The sequence below is a fragment of the Trachymyrmex cornetzi genome, unplaced genomic scaffold, assembly GCF_001594075.2.
Source record: "Trachymyrmex cornetzi isolate Tcor2-1 unplaced genomic scaffold, Tcor1.1 scaffold276, whole genome shotgun sequence".
NCBI lineage: Eukaryota > Metazoa > Arthropoda > Insecta > Hymenoptera > Formicidae > Trachymyrmex > Trachymyrmex cornetzi.
In genome coordinates, this window is record NW_017297438.1 from 270,857 (window position 1) to 296,413 (window position 25,557).

Below are 25,557 nucleotides of genomic sequence, written 5' to 3' on the forward strand. Positions count from 1 at the left end.
ACTCGTCATCGCGAACTCGCGCTGTAATTGGCTCTCGCGCGCCGCCAACATAACGCGCGAACATTTCGAAATCCGTTACGTGTCGCATTTGTTCATTTCTACCAATGGCTACGTTCGGAAACGTCGCATTTAATGTTAAACAAGGACAGATGATGAATCCGAGGCATCGGAGGCATCCAAGCGACGTTCCCGAACGCAGCCAATGTAGAGTAACTTTAATCTCGGTTTATCTTATTTTTTATTTTTTCCGGTTCCAAGAATTCGAAAAGATAAACAGTAAATTAAAGTTAATTTAAACTGATAGAAATAGACATTAGAGCGACTTCAATCAAACTTCAATTAATTTAATCAGCACTATTTTATTAAGTAATACGAACAAAATTATCAACTTAGTTACGTTTAATGTATCCAAAAAATATTAAAAACAATAAACTGTATATTAGAGGATTTATCTTAAGCAATTTTACTGGTCGAATTAAGTTAATTGAAGTTTGATCAAAGTCGTCTTTATTCTTTATCTCGAAATAAAAACTTACGTTTACATTTTAGCAAAAAAAAAAAGAGTTTTAAATAAAATCAATATATCGCAAGGTCGTCCACTCAAGTGAATACGAAGACTTTCTTTCATCTGACGCACGTGATCTCGATTCGGATAAGACCAATCGTTCATCCATTTTTAGAAAAGACAGCGACTATATTTGCATTTCTCAAATTTATCTTCCTACTTCTCGTTACTTGCAGTCGGTTTCTCAAATTTCATTCGAGAGTAAAATCAAAGAAATTCACAAATATCGGATTTAAATAAAAATCACAAAACACACGAACGATATACATCATCGGCGCGCGCCGATTCTAGAATTCTCCTTATTCGTGGAGCGTCCAATCGGAGTCGATCGCGGCACAAGCGACAACTTCAGAGGACAGCGAGCGAATCGACGAATCCGTGTAGCAACAGCGAAGCGAATGAGAGTGCGCGAGGGGGTTGGGCGAGGAACGCGGTGGAACGCGGTGGAACGCGGCGGCAGCGTCGGTCTGGTCGGTCATCGGTAGATCAGGCGGAACGGTGTGTGTCGTGATTCGTGAACGCTGGTGTACGCGGTTCGAGGCTTCTCGCGTCGGTCGACGTCAGTCGACGTTCTCGGCCAAGGGACAAAGAAGGCATTGGCGGTGTGCTCTACGAACGGACGCAAAGTCGGAGACAGTCGCAGACTTCGGGATAGGCACGAGGGTCGGAGGGTATTCACGAGTTTGCAAAACTGCGGCGCGGCAGTGGCGGTCGAACAGGAGCAAGGAAGTGGAGTGGAGAGAAGAGGAGGAGAGTGGTGGGGGCGACGTGTGCGACGGCACTGATGATGGCAGTGTGAGGACTGTGAGGTTGGTCGTGCGCGTCTTTAGCTAGGTACCTGTCTAGCGTGCTGGTGTCGTCGCCGAGGTGCATTCGAGATTCGGCGAGCCGTGTGTGCGGCGCGGGTGGCAGTCGCGAAGTCGAGAGTAGCGTGAGGAGAGAAAGAGACAGAGAGAGAGAGAGAGAGTGTGAGAGGTAGAGTGAGGGAGCGAAAAGAGGGAAGGGTGAGAGAAAGAGAGAGAGAGAGAGAGAGAGAGAAAGAGAGAGGGAAAGAGTGAAGGCACAATCAGGGGAAATAATCGACGGCACATAATCCGACGTCCCTGTGAACACGTCCGTCAAGTCCTCCGATGTCTAGTGCTGAGGTGGCGGACAGCTCCGTTGATCCCCCAGCCAAGAAGCGACGCGTTGGTGCTGCCAGCACGACGGGAGGAGCCGACGACGAGCTGACGACGACAAACGTGGCGGAGATGGACGTAGACATGGCGAAGAACGGCTCCACGAGCTCCAGCAGCGGCAGCGGCGGTACCACCGGTCGGGCGCCCGCTGAAATCGACGAGGGTTTATACTCCAGACAGCTCTATGTCCTTGGACACGACGCCATGCGCCGCATGGCGTCCTCGGACGTGCTTATCTCCGGCCTCGGTGGACTCGGCGTCGAGATCGCTAAGAACGTCATCCTCGGCGGTGTCAAATCCGTCACGCTCCACGATCATGCCATGTGCAAATTGGCCGATCTAGGCTCGCAGTTTTATCTTACCGAGGCAGACGTAGGTGAGGAAACGTACGCGCGCCGAACAACGCCGGTCGGAAACACGTGAGACGCGCCAAAGGCCAAGAGAAGCTCGCGCGTTTTTTCATTTGTATAAGCAGTGAAAAACACAGATTTAAATTAAAAGACATAACCAGAAAAGTAGAGATTTAAATTCAAAAGCATAACGTAACATGTTATTTTTCTTAATTTTTTCGAAAGTTCATGTAAATTGTGGAACTTGTTTTTATTCCTATACTAGACTGTATTAGAACTTTCTTTCTCACTTTATCCAAATAACAAACATATATATTTATTTTATTTTAAGTTTCAAAAGTGTATATTGGTTTAGCTGTAGAAAACAAACCTTGGAAAAGTGAGAAGTCTATTGAGAAGAAAGAATATGGTACTATGTTTCAAAAGGAGTAGATATGTATAAAAAAAATATATAGTGTTTTCTCTATGAAGATATACTAGAGGTATGTTTTCTGTAGCTGAATTAATATACACTTTTGGAACTTAAAGTGAAATAGATATATATTTGGTATATATTTGGTATATATTTGGTGAGAGCGAGGAACGAGATTCTCTAGTACAGGAATAAAAAAAATAGACATTTGTTTTAATTGCACTTTTCTTTTTTTACGTTAAAAATGAAATTCGATACAAAAATAAACGAATTAAAAATTAATAGATTTTATATATTTGCAGGAAAAAAAAAGAAAATGGAGTTTTTTTTTATTTATCACAAATTCGGCTTTAGTTCTTCGCGATAAACTTCTGCGCAATTCTAATCTATACAGTGATAAGATTTAAATTGAGATAAGGCACAGCTGTTGCTATTGTCAAGCGAATTATAATTCTATTGCACGATTACACTTACTATTTCTCTTATGCATTAAAAATGATATAAAAAATATAAACTATGCTATTAGTCATCATGCAAGTCATCATGAATAGGTTGTCTTGCAGAATATTGCAACTTAAATACTATACTCTTTGTTCTAAAGCTACGTTGAATTCCAAAATACCATTAGAATACATGAGAAAGAGTTTTTGGACATTATATTATTAAATACATGAAATTAAGTTAATATTATAAGTATAATATTGATATATGTATATATTTAATTAATTCACACATAATTAGAATTAATTTTTCTAAAATTTTTCCTTACATCATTATAATCTATGCATAGATGTAAAACAATTTTTATAACAAAAGATATAATCGGATTATAATTAAAAAGTATTCTTTACTAACAAGCGACCTAAATTTATCGTTTATAAGATGTTGGCATGTTAATATCGAAATTAATAAGGCTACTATTGTAGCTTTGTAATTATTTTAATTTAACAATTAGTAATAGTGCATATAATATTATAGAGAATTAATGGTTTTTAATTAAATCTTTAAATAAAAATTTGTTCAATAGGTAAGAATCGTGCGGCAGCGTGTTGTCAACGCCTGTCAGAGCTGAACAATTATGTGCCTACTCGTCACTACTCCGGTCCGCTGAACGAGACATACATCCAACAGTTCAAGGTAGTGGTGTTGACGGAAACACCACTAGCCGAGCAGCTACGCATCTCGCAGATTACTCGCGCCAACGACATTGCCCTAATACTTGCCGACACCCGTGGCCTCTTCTCGCAGGTATTCTGCGATTTCGGTGAGACATTCACAGTGGTGGACACAAATGGCGAATCGCCGGTGAGCGCGATGGTTGCCAGCATCTCCCGCGATAGTGAAGGCGTTGTCACATGCCTGGATGATACTCGCCATGGTATGGAAGACGGCGACTATGTGACTTTCTCCGAAGTGCAGGGCATGACCGAATTAAATGGGTGTGAGCCGATTAAGATCAAAGTGCTGGGACCATACACTTTCAGCATTGGCGATACTTCCAGGTGAAGCATACAGCTATCTTATAAGTATCTTCCTAAGACTTAAAAAGATCCCATATTAATTATGTGGAAAATTGAGTCCTGGTGAAATAATAAGTTAGTTTTACATATAATGTAGATACATATAATGTGATGAATAAAAGATGCTATAGACACAAGGCTTAATAATGGATAGTGTTTGAACTATGTTGTATCAAAGGTACTTTATGAGTACAATTTTACACCTTTGATACATGGCAAGAATTATTCATTATTAAGCCTTGTGTCTATGACATCTTTTGTTTAATTTATATATTATAAGCTATATCATGTATGAAAACTAGTTCACTGGGATCACATGTGTGAAAACTTATTTCACTAATTTTCTATATAATTAGTGCGAGGGATATACATAGATTTTGATCAGCCAATTTTTACACTGTTTAATAATCCTCTATTATTTTTATCAAAAGAATTAATATTATAACATACCTAATTAGTACAAGAATATATCTATATTTTGATGAGACTTATTCGATTAATCTAATCAAACAAATCAAATATCTCTAGATTCTCTGAGTACGTGCGCAGTGGTATTGTGACGCAGGTGAAGATGCCCAAAACTTTGCACTTTACGCCATTTCAAACTGCCCTGAAGAAACCCGAGTTTCTCGTCACGGACTTCGGCAAATTCGATTATCCGGAACAGTTACATTTGGCCTTCCTGGCACTACATCAATATATAGCTGATAGAGGCACATTGCCACGACCATGGAACCAGTCAGATGCTGACGAGTTTATTGCCATCGCTGAACAGAGCAAGGCTAGCTATGGTTTTGATACCGAGATTAATAGCGAATTGTTACGCACATTTGCTAAGGTGTCTGCTGGCGATTTGAATCCCATGAATGCTACGATCGGTGGTATTGTTGCCCAGGAGGTGATGAAAGCCTGCTCTGGCAAATTTCACCCCATCTATCAATGGATGTATTTTGACGCCATCGAATGTCTGCCCGTTGACCATTCAGAGCTTACCGAGGAAGATTGCTGTCCCACGGGATCTCGTTATGATTCTCAGGTACAATATTGATCAATAATTAATTGAAATTTTCTCTTCTCAAAAAATTTTGAAAGATTTGTAAAAAAATTAGACATTACTGTTTATTTGTAATAATATAATTCGATAATCATACTTTAAATCTATAAATAAAAGTATAAAATAATTTTATTGCTCATATATGATCATTAATTCAATTTTTCATTCAGGTGGCTGTTTTCGGCAAGAAATTCCAGTCCAAGATCGGCAGCTTGAAATACTTTGTGGTCGGTGCCGGCGCAATTGGTTGTGAATTATTGAAGAACTTTGCGATGATCGGCGTTGGCGCGGAAAATGGTTGTGTCACGGTAACAGACATGGACTTGATCGAGAAGTCCAACTTAAATCGGCAGTTTCTATTCAGGCCGTCTGACGTACAACAATCCAAGTCGGCGACCGCGGCCAGGGTAATTAAAGGCATGAATCCCAATATGAATGTAGTCGCGCACGAGAATCGGGTGTGCCCGGAAACAGAGAAAATCTACAACGACGATTTCTTCGAAGTGTTGGATGGCGTGGCAAATGCACTCGATAACGTGAGTGCCCGTATTTATATGGATCGTCGTTGCGTATATTACCATAAACCCCTATTGGAATCCGGTACGCTCGGCACTAAGGGCAATACCCAAGTAGTAGTGCCATTCCTCACTGAATCATACAGTTCGTCGCAGGACCCACCGGAAAAGAGCATTCCTATTTGTACGCTCAAGAACTTCCCTAATGCCATCGAACATACTCTGCAATGGGCCCGCGACAATTTTGAAGGCCTGTTCCGTCAGTCGGCGGAAAATGCAGCGCAATACATTTCCGACTCGCAGTTCGTCGATCGCACGCTTAAGCTGCCTGGGGTGCAACCTCTCGAAGTGTTGGAATCCGTCAAAACTGCATTGATTGACGAGAGACCGTCCGCCTTCACAGATTGCGTGGCATGGGCTCGTTGTCATTGGCAGGAGCAATACAGCAATCAAATCCGCCAGCTGTTATTCAACTTTCCACCGGATCAGGTGACTTCGAGTGGTCAACCCTTCTGGTCCGGCCCGAAACGGTGTCCGGAACCGTTAATTTTTGATATCAATGATGTCCTGCACATGGATTACATCGTTGCCGCTGCTAATCTCAAGGCCAAAGTGTACGGATTATCCACAACCCGTGATAGAGAAATAATCGCTAGGTATCTTGACTCAGTTAAGATACCAGATTTCACACCCAAATCCGGCGTGAAGATAGCCGAAACGGATTCACAGGTAAGAAATAAATTAATAAGTGCTTTAAACAATGGTGGAAATTTTAAATTGAATTATTTAAAATCAGAAATTGAAAATCTTATAACTATAAAAGATTAATGATAATAAAATCTAAAAGAACCTAAAAGGATCTTGAAAAAGTCTCAAAAGATATTTATATTAAAAATATTCCAAATAAAAAATTTGGAACTATTATAATTTTGCAATATCAAGAGAGAGAAAATTAAATAAGAGATCGGTTATGTGTTTTCAGGTACAAGTGTCTAACGGCAGCGGTAATATCGATCACGAACGGCTATCGCAGCTGCAGGAAGAGTTGCCGAAGATGGAGGATCTGAACGGCCTGGCGATTTACCCGCAGGAATTCGAAAAGGACGATGATACCAACTTCCACATAGACTTCATTGTCGCGGCGTCAAACTTGCGTGCTACCAATTACAAAATCTCACCGGCGGATCGACACAAGAGCAAATTGATTGCCGGTAAAATCATCCCGGCGATCGCCACTACCACCTCAGTGGTAGCCGGTCTCGTCTGTCTGGAACTTTACAAGTTGACCCGCGGCGTGCGCGACTTGTCGCTATACAAGAACGGCTTCGTGAACCTGGCGCTACCGTTCTTCGGTTTTAGCGAGCCGATCGCCGCTCCCAAGCTCAAATACTATGACATCGAGTGGACATTGTGGGATCGTTTCGAAGTAAAGGGCGAGCTGACATTGAAGGAGTTCCTCGACTACTTTAAAGAACGTCACAATCTGGAAGTGACAATGCTGTCTCAAGGCATCTGCATGTTATACTCGTTTTTCATGGCAAAGGCCAAATGTCAGGAACGTATGGGCCTGCTCATGTCGGAGGTGGTGAAGAAGGTGTCGAAGAAGAAACTGGAACCACATGTGCGCGCTCTCGTGTTCGAGCTGTGCTGCAACGACGAAGATGGGAACGACGTCGAGGTGCCGTACGTTCGCTACACTCTACCCTGACTCGCCCGTGCGGCCCCCGATCGCGCCAGATGATGTCTACTTAACTAAGACACTTAGCCGTACATAGTGATTTCTACAAATTTCTATTTTACGACGATGTAATACATACAGGAGACATTACTGCTGCTGATTCTCGTCTATGAATGTCTGTGTGAGGCACTCTTTCTTTCTACATATATACAGAGATTTTTTTGCCAGAGAATTTTCACGCGTTACTACCGCCAGCGCTTAGTAGTAGTGATCTTGAGCAGCAAGTGCGCGCAACAACGAGATCGAATTCTTTGTTTCATTTAGGAAATAAAATTCATAGACGAATTCTGTTTCCAGATTTTCCCGATCGCTACGAATCTTGCCGGATTATGATATCAGAAGCGACAAAATCGTACAGATTGTATACTTTCACTATTCGAATTGTCATATTTTTGCTAAATACAGAAATATCTAATTTATTTAATTTTTTGCGAAACATTTTATGATCAAATTCTTTTCCTTTTAATTGATGGACAATCTATAGTCGAAAGAATAATAAAAAACATTAATAAATTCTTTATGTATCGTGGACTTGTTATTTAAATTAAATACATTAACGGATTATGAATTCTGAAAAGTTACATCTGGGTACGTCTATACGTTTTTCACTTTTTAAATTTATATTTTGATATGCGCAAAAATATATGTATATATATAGATCGCATTTCTCGCTTCTCTGATGTCATAATCCAATATACACGATCGCAGCGACTTCGTCGCTGCGAAGTATTGCGTTCACCTTCCGACTAAATTTAATTCTCGTTTTTTTCTTGGCTGTACCTTATTTTGACCGGTTAGCTCATGATGCGTTCTCCAACGTGATTACCATTCGATTGGAGAAAAGGAAGAAGAAAATTAGAAGCGAATGCCAAATTTCTACGAAGAGGAGGAGAGAGAGGAGGATCTTTGACGAGATTGTGACTTTCAGCTCGCTCCACAAACGCATGTCGCACTGTTCCGTAGAATCTGATGTATAAATCAAACTGGAGAGATGAAATTCTTATTTTATCTCATTAGGTTCCTTAGATCGATGTATTATTAAACGTAGTTCCGTAGAGAAATATGTGAATAATCAGCCTCGAGTTGTTGAAGGCAATACGTTTCGTTTCTTTCTCTTCTCTTCTTTTCTTCTTTTTTTTTATTTTCCGCGCAAATGATTGTTTCGATAGAAACGAGGGAGCAACTGCGTGACCAGATCCTTGGATATATATACGTATTTCTTCATCTACTTTCTAACGTTCTCACAAAAGATTCGATACGCATTAAGGGTTTATCTAATCAATATGTTGTTTACACCTGATTTGCTTCGCAATGTCTTTCTCAAATAATGATAATGTACTAGTAATAGCAGTAGTAGTAGTACTAATAGTAATAATAATAATATTAATAATAATAATAACGAATAAACTATTGGCTAAGGCTGGTTGTTGTTACGACGTATACACTGCATTTAAATTTATAAAAAGATAATCTTTGGAAGAAAGAGAAGCTTCTAAAAGAGAAAAATGAGAGAAAAGAAGAAAATAATAAAAATTGCGTACACTTTAGACCAAGGGAGACAACAGATAAACAAACATAAAAGGAAAGATATTTTGTTAATTTTAGGATATAATGCGGATATTTATTATATATATAAATATAAATCATTTCGTCGATAGACAAATAGATGTGTTTGGATTTCAAGAAGTAATGAAATAACGAAAATAAAATGGGAAGTGTACGCCTCGTCGTGTTTTATACCATTCTAAAGGCGAACCCATCATCTGTCTTTAATCAATCCCGATAAGTTTGATTTTTTTTTGCGATAAAAAGATTTGAAAAAATGAGAAAAGAATTTGCGGAATTGTTTTCTTTCATTGTCAATCTACGTGAGGATGTTTGGCGCGTTTGTCAGAATGCATTTAAAATTATTTTAAAAAATTTTATTGAAACTCGATATTACACATCGCATTCTAAGCATAGATTTATATAATTCTCTATTAATTTCCTTTTTTTAATATTTTTTATCATTTTTCGTATCGATCTCCGTGAATCCGTGTGGATTGACAATCAGTGCTGGCAGCGTGGCAGCCTTTCCGTTTCCGCCATCTGACGCACCGCTCTGGTATGGGACCTAACCTCTTCTTTTATTCACGGATTGCGAAGAAAAGCAACATGGCGATCGCGATTTGATTTGGGACGAGGACGATTTTTTTTAGAGGTTATCTCAAGCGTAACGATTGTCACGCGCAGTCCTTTGAAGTTATATCGAAGTTACAGAAGTATTGTACCATGGGAACTGAACATTTAATTTATGCCTGCTCTCTAACTTTAACGTTTTGCCTCTCAGCTGTCTTTTGTGAGATTGAACCGCGTTATGATGAGAAAATTGAATTGTTCGCGACATCGACAGTAAGTACCCTAAGATAAGACTTCTCTCGGCGGTCCTTCAAATACTTTAAATTCTCACGATCGTTTATGATTTGTATATAAAAACCTTATTTACGAGAATTTCATCAAATCGGAAAAGATTTAAAGTAAATTCTCTAAATTTTTAATTCCAAAAGATATCCAGTCTAAAATTTCCGAATGAATTTTCATATTTTGAAGAAATTGGAAGGTTGAAAATTTTTAAAGCTCCCAAAGTTTAAATCTTTAAATCCCTTAAAAGTCCTAAAGCACTTTCCAAGATTGAATTTCATGTTACAAAGTTACAAACTTTACAAGCATTATTAAAAAGATGTTTTATATCTCTGTAAACTTCTTTTAATATATAAAATATTTTTAGAATTTGCCGGAGTCTGTGTCCGAGAAGCCACAGACTGGAATGGGCTTCCTGCACGCCTTCCTAGCATCTTTGTCAGTCATCGTAGTATCTGAATTAGGAGACAAAACATTTTTCATCGCCGCTATTATGGCAATGAAGCATCCACGATTGACTGTATTCATTGGTGCGATAAGTGCTCTTGCATTGATGACCATTCTGTCAGGTATATATATATATTGTAAAATAGTATCTAATAATTTCACAGATATTACTGGTTGTACATATAAAATACATGTATCTTGATCCCCTGGATGTCTTTTAAATATCGTTAATATAAAACCAACATTTCAGCTGTAGTAATGCTTATAATAGTTTATAATAATTTTAATTTACTCATATATCTATTGCAAACGTAATCATAACATTCATTAACATGAAATATCTTTATTCTACTTCTAGTGGTGTTCGGATACGCAGCTACAATAATTCCTCGTGCTTATACCTACTATATCTCCACTCTTCTCTTTGCTTTGTTCGGATTAAAAATGTTACGAGATGGATATTATATGTCGCCGACAGAAGCACAAGAAGAGCTAGAAGAAGTTCAATCTGACTTGAGAAAAAGGGATGACGAGGTAAACTTACAAATTTTTTTTTAATCAGATACCACAATATCTTACATGGCTCACAAGAGTTATCTATGTTGAAGAATGGAGAAACTATTTCATTTTTTCATCCCTCTTTAGAAATATCTTTGTTCAATTATAAAAAGAATTATAGAGATACTCTACTGAAAGAATTTATTTTTGGAGTATAATAAAAAAATTACTTATCTAAATAGTGTTGTTTTTGCAGGAGATTAAATAATTTTTTAAATGTCATTGCTTTCAGTACGAAAAGGAGACGGCAAGTACTTTAGTTCAGGATCCAGAAACTGGAGTAATACGCAAAACCAATAAAAGCAGTGCACTCATGCTGCTCTCTAGGATATTTTTACAAGCATTCACCCTTACCTTTCTCGCGGAATGGGGCGATCGTTCTCAGTTAACGACTATTATCCTTGCAGCAAGAGAGGTACTTTATTATAATGATTTTACTGCAACAGAGCATCTTTACATGTATCAGCGTTTATGATCATGCTATTTTCAGGATGTTTATGGAGTCGTTCTAGGTGGAGTACTTGGTCATTCGTTTTGTACAGGCTTGGCAGTTATAGGAGGACGTATGATAGCTCAAAGAATATCAGTGAGAACAGGTAATTCAAAATATTTCTGCGTGCACAATACAATGCATGTAAATTAATCACAATATTATCAGCAACGTCTAATATTCTCAATATTTTTAGTGACCATTATTGGAGGCTTAGTGTTTATATTATTTGCCGTAACAGCGCTCTTCGTCAACCCTGTAGAAAACGTTTGAGGACAACTCTTCCTTAATATAAAAAATTTTTACCAGTATTTCTTTATGAACGTTGTATATTGTGAGAGTATTGTAAGTTTGTACATAGTGATCTGTTCTATTGAGTTTTTTCAGAACCATAAAGTTAATCAGTCGCTGACCAGTATTAGCCAGCGAGAAAGAAACTTGTCTTCTTAATATATATTATATTTTGTTGCATTCGACGCACACACTAGCACAACATGCTCCGACGCACTTTCCATGAAATGATACGAAATAAGCTTTTCGTGTTCGTATCTCCGTGACATAAAGTATGCTGGAGCGTGTTGTGCCAGCGTGCGTCAAGCGCAACACTCGGGGGTCGTAACAAAATAAGTTTTTACGTAACTTTAGGCTTGCTCTTCAATATAGAGATCGGTCGTGTCAAAAAACTCTAAACTTTAAAAATAACAATACGTAATTAAGAGCTCGATCTTTTATCTTGGCTTTAGTAATCGATATTCGCAGCACGAATATATGCAAGTGCTTGGAAGTATCGATGAAGAACAAAATTTACAGTTAAATAATCAAATCACACATATGTTTAATTCTTACATCTAATTTTTCATTGTCGATCATAAGAAAGAAATGCCTCATTGCAAAGTTCCTCTCTAAGATTCCGTTCCACCAATGTAAGATTAATTTTAGTTTAACTTTCTATTTATATCTTTTTTCTAATTCGTAGAATAATTAGAAAAGATAAACAGTAAGTTAAACCGAAATTAAAGTTAATCTTACATTGGAGGAACCTAAGTTAAAAAATTATTTTTTTATTAAATTAATATTTTGCCAAAAAAGAAAATATTTTTTTGTACTAATGATATACTTCGTAATCTTTTGAATTATTTTTTAATTTAAATGATATAATAATATAGCGAATTCCGTTGGACGCACTAGTGCGCATTAGTTCATATAAAAGCAAAAGTTGTATACTGATTTAATCTGTGTGAAAGTAATATGCAAATATTTCGAATTATAACATACAGATTTTTACTTAACTATACAATAAAATGCATTAAGGATTTTGATTTAATCCGTTTTTTATGTTATACACGTATTTTTACGTCAACATTTGTGTACAACGACTTTTATGTGCACCAGTGTGCACTAAGTGCATTCAATCGAATTTGCTAATAGTAATATTGATGTGGCATTCATAATATAGAGATTTTTGTAATGCTACATTTTGCCGAATTTGTGTACCTAATTCTGCTTCTATGCAGATTTTACATTAATACATTATTCATTATTATATACATTACCCAATTGTACTTCATATAAATAAGCTTATCGCCTGTATTATATTTGTATATGCAACTTGTAAGATACACTACAGAGAATGTAATATATAACAGTAGGACAAGATTGTATTATTTGTTTGTACGGCATAATGCCGTATAAATAAGATTTGACGAAACAAAAAATATGACAAAAAGGACTATTCATTCGTTTTTCAATAGAACAAAATTTCTACAAATACAACTGTAAATAGAATATTTCTATACCAAACGATGATAAATATAACAATTATAATGCAGTAAAGTTATTTTGAAAAATCTATTTTATATTATAAAAGAAATTTCTTATGTGGAAATATAAATAAGTATTGTAAAATACAGTACAAATACAGAATCGTTACGAATGAAAATGGTGTTATACGAATTTCCAGTGTTTTACGTTTTCACAAATTTACTCTCGAAAAATTAGAAACATTTCAGAGAAATTAGAACACACTTTTACATATATAGAATATCGTACTTTGATATAATATGTTGAATTTGAAATCAGAAATTTATTATATAAAAATCATAAAACTGAAATCTTTGAAATCTAACTCGATACTGCCGAATATTGTAGACGTGTTGTAAAGGGAAAATTCATACTGTGTGTTTATATTTTGTCGGACATAACAGCTTTGTCGAATATAATTTTATTAGTGCATGTATATACATGAGTTCTATTTACACTACAGAATAAGTCTTCAGGAAAAGCGGTAAGTTCTCAAATACAGCAACTTCGAGTCGTAAGGTTTTCAGATAGTAAAGTAGATTCTATTTTTTCCTTTTTATATATTATTAACTACGTTCCCTTTGTTATTTTTTTTTCTCTGCACCGATAATATTAGAAAGGTAAATATGCTTTCCACGTCGTCAAGCCACAAAAATCTCGTAACTTAAAAATTTTGTTAATCACGAGTACCTACAGCAATGTTTCGTAGACAGAAAAATTGCAATGTCAATCATAATTTGCAAATATGTTGTAAATGCGTTTTATTTATAATGCAGCAATTAATAATTTAATTTATGGTAAAAAGTTAAATTTAATAATCGCGCGATTAATTCGTGTAAATTTTCTATAAGTATTCTCTCTATAAACACTGTGTTTGAAACTAATTTTATTTTCATAATTGATACCAGTCAAATCGCACAGGACAATTTTTCGAAGTAAAATTATCAACACTAGAATTGGTATTCAAAGTATTTCAAATAGACAATATCCTCTTTATTTTGAAAGACATGAAATTCTTTTTGAGTTATGAGCTTTTTATGGCTCAACGTCGTTTTTTTTTTATTATATCGAATAATAAACATCGAGGTGTCGATGCTGATAACTATTATTTTTTTTTATCTATAAATACTAACTCGAGTATGACATTTTGCGTCTTAATAGATAGGATAAATCGCTGTTATCTCCGCGAAACCTCCTGTCTTTATCTTTTATATAAAAAGGTTGGTATGAAAAAAATATCTATATAATAAATAAATATCTGTCTAATATTTAAGCCTCAACAGGCACCAAATTTTTTATATGATATGTATATAATCTCTTGAAAAATATTAAAATTAAAAAGGAACGAGACTTATAAAGAATCATCTCTTTTTTTATATTTTATTATTAATTATATATTTTTTATACGGCAAAAACCAAAAAATCATATTGTTTTCTGTCTAAAATTAATAATACATCACATTGAACATCGCGCACATAAATTATATCAAGTCCATATATTGTCCATATATCAGTTTGTTTCTTTTTTTTTCAAATGTAACTCTCGGAGATTGGATGATACAGAAGTCCAGATAATGTTCTAAAGAATGACATATTCTAAAATTATTTTATTATCTCTTTGCTAGATTAATTGTATCTCGTCGGTTAAAACTATACACTGAACTCTGTGCCAATAATTTTCTTTAAGAATGGCATAGAAATCGCCCAGCACGCATGCCACGGACGAGATGGATTTATTTATTTTATCATAACATTTTGTTTGTCATATCAACAAATTTATTTTTATCGCGGTGGAGGTTTTGCGAAAACAACAACGATATGGTGATTATGAATCTAATAGAGTTTAAATAGAACAAATTTATTTAGAAAACAACGTAAAAAAATACTAAGTTAAACAATGTAAAATTAAATCATGCTACGACATGAGTGACGCTCGAATCGTGCAAGTTTCGTATACTTATACATGTACTATTATATGATCGACCTTACATAATTAGTAACATTAATATTAACTATACATAACTGTTGTGGAAGAAACAAAACATTATTAGTATGCGCGCATCGTCGTTACATTATAGGAAATGTAACATTGCTACAATTAGAACGCAGGATCGTTACGATGTTCGATGTAGCACGTGTCTGATGGTGCAGCTATACTATTTTCTACGATTCGCGGTCGCTAAAGTCCTCTGCTAACTATGCAAATCATTTAAATTAATTCACTGAGAGCAAATAATCGGATTATGTCTCGAAGAAATCGGAAATTCGTACATAAAGCGATTAATGATTCATCTCAATGGAAAATCAGCGGTGGAGAATACCATAGGATTAAACATTTCGAAAGACGCGAATAAATAAGTCGGACAAATATGCATCATCTTACACATACATGTATATATGTATCGTGCGTCCCGCTTACCTAATTAATAAACTTATGTTGGATCATTCATGGTGGATTCGGCTGGGAGGTCATTCTACTTTGTGCTTCAAGGGCTCGGAGTTTCTCGAGCCTGTACAATGGATCCATGAGGTCCTTCTCGTCAGCAACCGCGGCTGAAGACTCTGTAGTTTCTATATCATTTATTTTACATATGATTAAATAATTAAAGACAATGTTATTTTGTGCGTGATTACATTGCGTGTAAAACGGATTCCAATATTTGAACGAAAATCGTGGATATTATCTATTTTTATTTTATTTCATATATCCATATTAAACCGACAAGATGAAAGAGCAAGTCGTTTTGTTAACATCCTTTTTATGCTCACGAAATTGAAAGATTCAACTAACGCTACTTACCCATAGAGTACTGATTGTTAGCTTGCGATAAAATAGTTTGATTTTTTCGCGCCTGATCGATCTCCCTTAATCCCTGTTCTATGAAGTCTTGGAAGAATTGGTGAGATTTGACCAGAAATGGTTGCACGTCAGCTTCCGGATATTGAAGTTTGAAATCATATAACTGCACTAGGCCCTACAAAAATATGATCAAATGACTAAAAAAGTATATTTTAAATTGCAAAAACGTCATTAAGAACCTCAAGAATGTATGAGAACAATACGAGGCATTTTAAAATACGACAAAATAAGTAAAAAAAAAAAATTAATAATTTTCGCAAATATTTAATAATTTTTCCACAACTGGAATATTTTTTGTTTTATTAAAAAAAACAAGACTTTTTTAGTTGCACATAAATATATACCTCTTGCATTTGTTCTTTTGATCCGATTTTCTTGAATATTTCTGCCAGTTGCTGACGAGTAGACTTGGACAAGTGTTTTGGCGTCCTTCCCACATTATTCGATTTTGGTGTTACTTTTGCTGCATTAATCTCATCTGGCTTAAGACTCTATTACGATAAATATCGTTAATTACTTCCTGATGTGTATAATTTAATACATATATAGTGCTAATATCTCATATCAACGCAATAGTTAGTATCAAATAAATAATACTAACTATATTAAATACTTGAAAATCAATATACTTTTATATATATATACAACGCAACTAACCGCAATTAATCTTATTAAGTAAGTGTGCAACTCAGATTCATTTGTATTATTTATTAGCGTCAAATGATTAAGTATCGAACTGCCTTTCACCCTGGTCATACTGTGAAGAACCGTCTTGACTGTTCGTAGCGGAGTATCGGACTTTCGTTTCTTCCACCACGTAGTAGGATAATCCTACATACAAAAAAATTACATATACATATATGTATAATGTACAAAATGTTATCGCACTGAAATATTTAAGACACAGTAAAAAAATAATAGCAACATTTAACTTATTAATAGCTCATCTTTATTAGCTCAGCTTTATTAGCATTAATAGCTCAACAGTTGCAAAATATAACAATAGCAATCTTTCTTGTATATATTCTCATTTATTTTCAATAATTAGTCATTATATATAGAATATTATTAAAAAATTACTCTACCTTAAGAAAACGGTGCACTTCCAAGAGTATTGTATCGTAATCTAAATCAGCGGCCCAATTCGACATTGTTTTCACGATTTTCCATAAACATTTCATCACTAATTCCTCATATTTTGAAGGAACATTTGATTCAGCACACGAATGAAGCAGTTTGATTAATACACTATAAACAAACATAATAAATAAAGTACAAAAAAATTAAAATAAATATGTTATTGTCTCATAAATCATACCATATGATGGTGGTGTGATTAGAATTGTCAATAATTTTCACCATGATGTTATTGATCACCCTGTAATATGCTCCAGCCTGATGCAAATGTTCCAACTTGTTTTCGGCCAACAAACTTATCATCTGATCTACTAATTCTTTTAAATGTATAAAAGGAACATTTTTTCCAAGAAATCCAGTGTCATAAAACTAAAACAAAAGTTTTTAAACAGCTAATTAAAATTAAATTTTTTATGAAAGTCTCTAATTAAAATTTTTTATTAAATCCCTTTAAAAAAATATTTTGTTAGACATGTGCTTTTTTTATCAAAAATTAAACTTTATATATTTTTAATGTATATTAAATCACTTATTGAAATATATAATCTATGAAATAATATGATCGTGAAGCAATTGCACTCACCACGAGTATAACCAGAAATGTGTTTCTGAAGCCCCTCGACACGTCTGCATTTTCTTGTCGTAATGGATACGTTTGCAATAATTTCAGTTGCATGTTTATCGATCCAATAAATTTATCCTCCCTAGATTGCAAGCTGACCGCTTGATGAGACTTTAATAACTGTAATAAAAGAAAATGCTAATACATATGCACATATTACGCAGGTATTCAAAACAGAAAATTTTGCATTTTAAAAAGTTTCTTTAATCAATTTCTTCCACAAAGAAAAAATTCTTAAAAAGTGGTAATTTTAATTGTACCTCCACGCCAAAAATTTGGATGAAATCACGATAATTAAAAGCAAAAGAGCATATTTTAAAAAAAATCTTTAAATATTCGTACATTTTTAATATATTCGAACGTCAAATAAGTAAATACAAACGTTTTCTATTGCATTCATGGACTGTATTGCAGTGGGCAAATCCATACTGGACATAGACAAAATGTTACGTTCGAGTGTCTCATCTTTACTGCTAGCAGTAGTAGGAGATACAACGGACGATAATTTTGACACTAACAATTTCGGTGGCGAAATTGGTATCATTCTGAAAAAAGTAGAAAAATCAAAAATTATTATAATACCTCTCTCTCTCTAATAAAAAAATAAAAAAAAAACAATAATAAACATTAATAATTTAAATAAAATAAATCATTTAGTTTGTATATAGTTTAATTATATTAATAATTCATTATTTTATTAGGCTTAACTTACTGTGTTTTGGGTGGGTTCAACATCATATTAACTGGAGGCTCGTTCAAATCTGACAAGCTGGGTTCCGCTAATATCGGATTACGATATTTCACTGGGGCACTTAGTTCAATCCTCTGCAGAAATTCCATGTCTAATCCAAAGGGACCTGAAGGAACCTTTGGTTGCATCGATGTAGGAGAATTTCTAGAAAATAAACGCATTGTATATAGATATGTCGAAAGAATTTTTGAAACTTGAAGGAATAAACACACATCACAAATCAGATCAAATACACTACTACTTGGATACAATGTTGATTAAGGATATCAAATATTACAGCAATCTAAAAAGTAAAAAATATTATCAATTTACGTGAGTTAAGTAAAAGTAAAAGTAAAGTAACATAAAGTAGGAAATAGTATATATAGGAAGTCGTTTTATATCTAATAATATATGTATATCATTGTGATAAATTGGAAAAACAATGTAAATAGATTATCGTGCTATTGAATATTATTTATTATTTCATTGCTAATTAAATCCTTAGATCCCTTTTGCATTTTGTTTCCGAAACGAAACAGATGACACATTCAAGCATCTTGAAGGAGAGAAAAGAGAAAGCAAATTAAAACATAGAAAATGAAACTGAAACAAATAGATATATAAATGATAATATTCGACAATAGACGAGATATTGCACGCAGGATGCACGATGAGATTCCGCGATATTTCCCAGCACCATGTCATTAGAGCGCGTCACAAAGACAGTTGTGTAAATGAACAAAAGAAGTAACAAACGTTTTCGAATCATCTCGATTGGAAAGATGAATTTGTTTATCAGTTTCATGATTGTTGATATTTTCCTGGTCCAATTTTGGAGAAGACTTAATGACCTCAGAAGGCGCTTGCTCATCCTCATTATTGTGTGTAGTGCTTGTGACACATGTCCTGCGGATATGTTAAAAGCGAAGGACGTGCGAACATGAATTACTTGGAGATAATATATAAAAAAATATTAGAAAAAAATTCCATAAGAAAATAATATTATAGAAAAAATAAAAATATAGTTAAAAAAGATTATTATTCTGTTAAACAATTAGCACGATAAAAATTTCGTAATATCACATGTAAAAATAACTCACAGCTCTGGTACTGCTTCCATTGGCTCGGCAATCTCTTCCTGCTCCTCTTCGTAATCCGCCTCCATGTCATCTGTCACCGGACTGGTGGTTGCAACCGCTGGCGTGGAGAGTCTAGTAGCGGATGCAGATTTTATGGGTCTATTCTTTGCAGCTCTCTTGATCCTTTCATCCAACAGAGACTTATCTTTCTCTGATATCTGTATACAGCAAAAAACATAATTAGCTTATATTTCCTTTTCTTGTATTAATGGTATTAATTAATTTAACTCGCTTACTTGGCCAATGAGTTTGAATATACGTTCCCCTTGAAGGAAGTAGGCCTGAACGATGCAGTTCAGCGCGGCATTACGAACGGAATTGTCACGATCTGCTATCTGCTTCGCAACTTCTTTCAATGCCGCAGATGGGGTAGGTTGACAAACAGAAACTCCATAATTCTCAATTAGCGATCCTAATTGATCCAGACATTCTGCAAGCATCAACACGTTTTTCATTTTTTTTTAACACGTTTACATATTTTCATAACATTTTATATGGATACGGAGAATCAGATCGTTTACCTGTTCGCTGTCGGGCATTCTTTGACTTTAAGCCCTCCATTACATATGAGAATAATTTGCTCACAGGATATACAAGAGCTATTTGCTTGAATAAAGCTCGCACGCCATTACGCACAGCATCTTTTGGGTCGCCTATCTATTGATTAATATGGCATATATAATAATGTTATAGGTAAAAAAAAAGAAAGAGAAATAATACGAAATTGATGACATACTTTAATAATGAGATAAGGAATAAATGACGCTGCTTCAGTTTCCAACATGTGATACTGGTCTTCAGTTAACATATTAAAGACCAATTGTAAGTAATCCAATCCTTTCAGAAGCACCGACGGATTAGTATCGAAAAATCGCAATGTCAACCATTTGAGAATGAGATCCAGGTTAGACACCAATGCTTTACTATTTCCAGGAAGATCCTGATAAAAATAATATAAATAAGAATCAGTATTGTATATTAAACATATATATATTTTATAAACATTAAGATAAAAAATATTTTTCAAATTTTTATTAATTTTTGAAATGCCACAAATTTATGTAATTTAATATAAGTGATTTATTTTTATATAATACAATTAAATTGACGTTAGCAAAATTGGTCAAGGAGGAAAAATATTAGATATTGATTTTTTCCTATACATGTTTTGATTCATACATATATTTACCTCGGTGAGTGCTTCGATAGCCTTGAGATGATATCGAAAATCAGAATGAAACATGTTTGCTCTCAAAGTCTTATTGACGTTTGCAGTGGTCATAAGATCTTTCAAAAGCTCAACAAACTCTTCTCTGGGTGCAGTAAAGTTCCATTTGAGCACCTTCAATTTCTGTTCGTCAATCACACGTTGGTGCTTCAGGTTGTTGACCACCAACAGAGGACTGGTATCAACGTCGTCATCTTTTTTGCGAGCACTGCCCGGTTTGGATGAAGCGCCCTTCTGGAACAATGTACGATTAACGATACATCGAAAAACAAAAAAAGTCATTATAAAAATATTTTAATAGAATTAAATTTTTATCAGAGAGAGACAACATTAATTTACACAAATTTAATTCGTCAGACCATGTATGTAGATTTAATTTTATTACCGATTTAACAGCTTTCACTACTTTCGCACCCTTTGCGCCATTTTTCTGGATATTGTCATCTGACGGTTCTTTCTTAGGAAGAGGCTTTATGGGTAAACTAGGACGAGCTTTGTCCAATGCAGCAATCACCACTGTTCTCGATCCAGGCTGCAAAAATTACATAATTTCAAATTGCAATATATTTTATCATCATAAGCAATATTATTCATTATGTCAAATTAATTAATGAGATAGACAAGTAAAATTATTAAATTTTACTTATTATATGAGTCATTAAAAAATCTATATATAAGAAATATTCTGTAATTCACACAAATACCTTCAGTTTTTCGGTGTTTCTAACCATCGCTTCATAAGAGAGGTGAATCATAAAGCCGAGAACAGCTTCCTGAGCGTTCTTTCGTACGTCCGAGTTACGATCCTCTAGATTAGCATACAAATAAGGAAGGCACACGAAAAGCTCTTCCTTGGGAATCTGTTTCACCGGGATCGAGGGCAATTTCTGTGCCAGCCAGTTCCATAGTTCAGATCGTAACATCGGTGAACCTGCCTTCAATGCATCGCCTATCATCTCGCCATCAAAGAATTCTTTATAGCCGCACTGGTCTCCCCATGTATTGATGCAGGAGGTCGCAGCTACTCTAATCCAGTTTTTGCTGTCACCTAGGCATTGCAAAAATCCGGGAAACAAAGCACGAATGTGCAGCTTCACTGGTGGTCCAATAGCCGTCGCCAACGTTTCACATATACCTAAAATATATTTGGAAAAAGTGTAATAAAACTATTGATTATTGATTGCAATTAAAAAATAAAATTTTAAGAACTATCGAGTGAGTAATAATTTACTACTAAATCATATTTAGCAGTATAGCAAGATATTTCTTCTAGATTCTAATTAGTTTAATTTAAACAATTTTCTACCACACATATATATATAGAGAGAGAGAAGCAGCAGTTCACAATGATATTAATTATAAATTACAAAACCAATTTGTGAATAATTAATTTCAATAATAATTATCAATAATTGCGATTATTTCATTAATATGTATATACATTAATTCAATTAATAACAAATAATGGCTAAGTTAACATAAATTACTGACCTAAAGCTGCTTGTGCAATCTTGCTGTTGCTGTCCACGAGACGAAGAGCCAATCCCTGCGGTAAATCACCGATAGTCGGTTTAATAAACCTGGCTTCGCTAAGCAAGGTGTTCACCTTCTGCAACGCTTCGTTACGCACTTTCCAGTTCTTATCGGCCAATTCGGCTAGCAACGCTTCGGTAATTTGCGCGTTGATGTCAACGCGAGGAATCAGTTCATTAAGATCCGGTTCGCTGCCGTTTGCTTTCTTCTCCGACTCCTCTACTTCTTCCTCTTCATCATCAATTTTGATGGTGTTGGCCTTTCTGGCCTTGGCGCCGCGAATAGGTGCCGGTGGCGTTTCACCGTTACGCTTCTCGCATTCTTGCTCGATCTGTTGCCGTAGTGCAAGTTTTTCATTGTCAAAGTATGTCAATAGCGATTTGCCCATGTAAAGATACAAAGTTCCCAGCAAAGTTACAGCAGCTGTACGCACACTGGGATTCGTAGCCGCTACTGCCTTCTTGATGTTCTCAATGATGGACTTGATGTTGAGACCACAACCTAAGATATTTGGACAAATTTAAAATATTGATATTCTGTGTATATTTTATTCGTTTACAATTAATATTATAGCAAGTAAATGAAAATAATACAAACCAAACTCCGTGATTCCCCGGCACAACCACAGCAGTGTCTCCTGCTGTACTTTAGGGTTCTTTTGATTGAATGCAAACGCCACTACCTCGTCCGCTATATATTCGAAACTCGTAGCCTCAGCAATCGTTAACAAAGTTTCGACGGCGATCGAACTATTCTTCGCGTCTGCAAGTTTTTCTGTAATGTCCATGAGGCAATACTCGGCCACGGTGGCTGTGAACGGATGATTTTCCGCCAGGTACTTTACAATCTCTATGCGTAGTTTTAATACCTTAAAACAGAAATCAAATTAGATTTCATACACTATACAAATATTTTTGTTTTTTATAATTAGAATGAAAGTTAAAAGTCTCAACTCTAAATTAAAATATATAAATCAAATTTATTATTAATATCGAATAATATTATATAATCTCAATCCTATCCTTACTTGGAAATTTGTATCCTTAAAGCCAGGCTTCTTCGCCAAAGTTCGTACGATCACCTGGGTCGGCACCTCCGCCGAATTCATTGTCTTGATGGTATCTGACAATTGCGTAACCGCCGATAGACGCGTTTTCCAATTGCTATCCACGAGACCGGTGATTATTTCGGCTGGCAAAAGCTGCGCCGCCATCTCCTCGATCTCTTCTGGACTGTAATTCCTTTCTATCTGTACTGCTTTCTTTGGCGCCAGATTCGTGAGTGACAAGGCACTGCCGGGTTTCTTTATTCCTGATTTCTTTCCAGTCGCAATACCAGTATTCGGTCTCTTCGTAGAACTCGATTTGCTGTGCTTCGAATTCTCCTTGTTTGTCTTATTCGTCCGTTGCGATTCTATTTTGGCCGGAGCGGTATTGGGTCGCTCCTGTTTCACTTTAACGACTATTACTGCCTTATCGGCACACTCTTTGATCTTCGTCATTTTCAGATTATCAATATCTGTTAGGAATGGCATCATTGACTTCTCGCCAATCAGTTTCATCGCCGTGCCGAGCGCTTCAGCCGAATTATCGCGTACTATGAGATCCGGCTCGTTAAGCGTCTTCAGCAACATGCCGGTATAAGATTTGAGTAGCTTCTTATTGAGATTCGTAGGTGGTGTATGCGTGAAACATCGGGCCAGGTACGCAGCCGTCTCGGCTTTCACGGCCGGGTTTTTGTTCTCCAAAGCAGCTAGAGTGTCCTCGAGAATGAGATCGATGCTCATACTCTGGTAAATGGCATCAGCAGCCTCCCGTAATACCTGTACCACTGTTTGCTTCTTCTCGCGAAACTTTTCCAGAATGGCAGGCAAACAGGCGGTGGCATAAGATTGAAATCGTTTCTTCAAACCTGCAGCTAAACCAGCCAGACACTTCCCCGCTAGCGTGACTACCAGCACATTAGTGTCCTTCGAGATAATTTTCTTCAAGGACTTCACTACGTCACCGTAGTCGCCGTTCTCTAATTTTGTGTTTTTAACCAGCGTTTCAAGCGTCTCCAGCGCTTCCTTTCGCTCCTGCCACTTCTTTGCTTCAACTTTTTCGTAGAAGTCCTTCGGTAGCTTTGATAGGATGTCTACAGGCATCATTAGCTCGTATGGATCGACGTCTGGAATCGAAGTACCATCTGCGTCTTCATTATCATCCTCGCCATTATCGCTTACCGCTGCTGAATCGCTACCATTGCCCATTTTCTTTGGCTTTTGGGAGCGTAGATAGCGCGTAGGTATCACCTTCTCATTGCCAAGATTACTAAACTCCGCCTCAAGCTCCGTAATGTGCACCGGTTTCAATGTGTTCAACTGCTGTTTCAAGCGATCGCCTATCCATCGATACATTTCTACCACCATAGTTTTACCTTCCTCTCGTACCATCTTATCCCTGTCTTCTAAGAAGTTCGCTATCTTTTTTATCAATAGCTTCATATTAATTACTTTGGGTCCAAACTCCTTGAGCGCCAGCGTCAAGGTAGCGATACACGCCGATACGATCTTCGGATTCTTCGCCTCGGTGCCCTTCAGCAGCTCTTCTTGTACTGCATCGTGCTTCTCAATCTCAATATACATCAATGTAATCTGTACAGCTAGTTCCTTCGTCTTGGCTTTAGGTGCGGCGATACATTTGGACACGATACCATTCATCACCTCAATAACTATCTTGCCAGCAACTGTGGCATTCTCGATGAAAGCCAGGGTTGCTTCCAGTCCCTTTTCTTGCGCAGCCGCATTACTATCCAGCACAAACTTCTTGATGAAGCCCATGTACTTGTTCCATTCCGGCGACTTCTCATCGTCAATGCATTGGAATGTCTTCACACACTCCTCATATCCATGCAAACGTGCTCGCCAAGACTGTGCAATATCATATAAAGAATATTATTTATTTAATTTAACATTTATCCTACTCTAAGGATATTACATCATTGTGAGTAAAATATTTAACACTAATACAGTATAACATTGTCCTTAAATAAAAACTTTTTATGTATTTATATACACATTAAAAATCATAGATTGTTAATTGCAATTATCACAAGTTTTTGTAATAAGTTCATTATAATAATTAAAACTAATAAAACTGTGCAACTACCTGCAAATCTAAATTCTGTCTTTTGTTACTGAATTAGTACATGTGTTTAAAATCAAATAAATATACAATACACATAGAGAGAGAGAGAGAGAGAGAGAGAGAGAGAGAGAGAGAGAGAGAGAGAGAGAG

At 35.8% G+C, this 25,557-nt stretch overlaps 3 protein-coding genes across 6 annotated transcripts in view; 2 read left to right on the top strand and 1 right to left on the bottom strand.

Annotated features, from left to right (window-relative positions):
- The first annotated feature begins 931 nt into the window (after window positions 1–931).
- Window positions 932–7,844, top strand: Uba1 (ubiquitin-like activating enzyme 1). The gene is made up of 5 exons (XM_018508907.1): window positions 932–2,119; window positions 3,533–4,007; window positions 4,554–5,061; window positions 5,250–6,323; window positions 6,577–7,844. Exons 1-5 carry the CDS (start codon window positions 1,696–1,698, stop codon window positions 7,300–7,302), a joined length of 3,207 nt encoding a protein of 1,068 aa, XP_018364409.1. The 5' UTR covers window positions 932–1,695; the 3' UTR covers window positions 7,303–7,844.
- Window positions 7,845–9,479: 1,635 nt separating this feature from the next.
- Window positions 9,480–12,030, top strand: LOC108762089 (transmembrane protein 165). The gene is made up of 6 exons (XM_018508910.1): window positions 9,480–9,723; window positions 10,100–10,301; window positions 10,538–10,713; window positions 10,970–11,152; window positions 11,228–11,333; window positions 11,424–12,030. The coding sequence occupies exons 1-6, from the start codon at window positions 9,604–9,606 to the stop codon at window positions 11,498–11,500; spliced, it is 864 nt and encodes a 287-aa protein (XP_018364412.1). The 5' UTR covers window positions 9,480–9,603; the 3' UTR covers window positions 11,501–12,030.
- A 2,433-nt stretch (window positions 12,031–14,463) lies between these two features.
- Window positions 14,464–25,557, bottom strand: part of msps (msps cytoskeleton-associated protein 5) — a 12,187-nt gene continuing 1,093 nt past the window's right edge. For 2 of the 4 annotated variants that reach the window (XM_018508903.1, XM_018508904.1), the window contains exons 3-21: window positions 23,307–25,190; window positions 22,877–23,147; window positions 22,238–22,780; window positions 21,451–21,881; window positions 21,132–21,278; window positions 20,708–20,980; window positions 20,255–20,458; window positions 20,040–20,175; window positions 19,755–19,948; window positions 19,480–19,676; window positions 18,359–18,541; window positions 18,029–18,191; window positions 17,608–17,766; window positions 17,206–17,393; window positions 16,973–17,135; window positions 16,545–16,718; window positions 16,232–16,378; window positions 15,828–16,002; window positions 14,464–15,598 (exon numbers count right to left, since the gene is read on the bottom strand). In XM_018508903.1, the coding sequence (XP_018364405.1) occupies window positions 15,474–15,598; window positions 15,828–16,002; window positions 16,232–16,378; window positions 16,545–16,718; window positions 16,973–17,135; window positions 17,206–17,393; window positions 17,608–17,766; window positions 18,029–18,191; window positions 18,359–18,541; window positions 19,480–19,676; window positions 19,755–19,948; window positions 20,040–20,175; window positions 20,255–20,458; window positions 20,708–20,980; window positions 21,132–21,278; window positions 21,451–21,881; window positions 22,238–22,780; window positions 22,877–23,147; window positions 23,307–25,190 (5,757 nt within the window). In that variant the 3' untranslated portion in view covers window positions 14,464–15,473. The remainder of the gene's footprint in view (window positions 15,599–15,827; window positions 16,003–16,231; window positions 16,379–16,544; window positions 16,719–16,972; window positions 17,136–17,205; window positions 17,394–17,607; window positions 17,767–18,028; window positions 18,192–18,358; window positions 18,542–19,479; window positions 19,677–19,754; window positions 19,949–20,039; window positions 20,176–20,254; window positions 20,459–20,707; window positions 20,981–21,131; window positions 21,279–21,450; window positions 21,882–22,237; window positions 22,781–22,876; window positions 23,148–23,306; window positions 25,191–25,557) is intronic. The other 2 variants (XM_018508905.1, XM_018508906.1) reach the window with 2 other exon arrangements.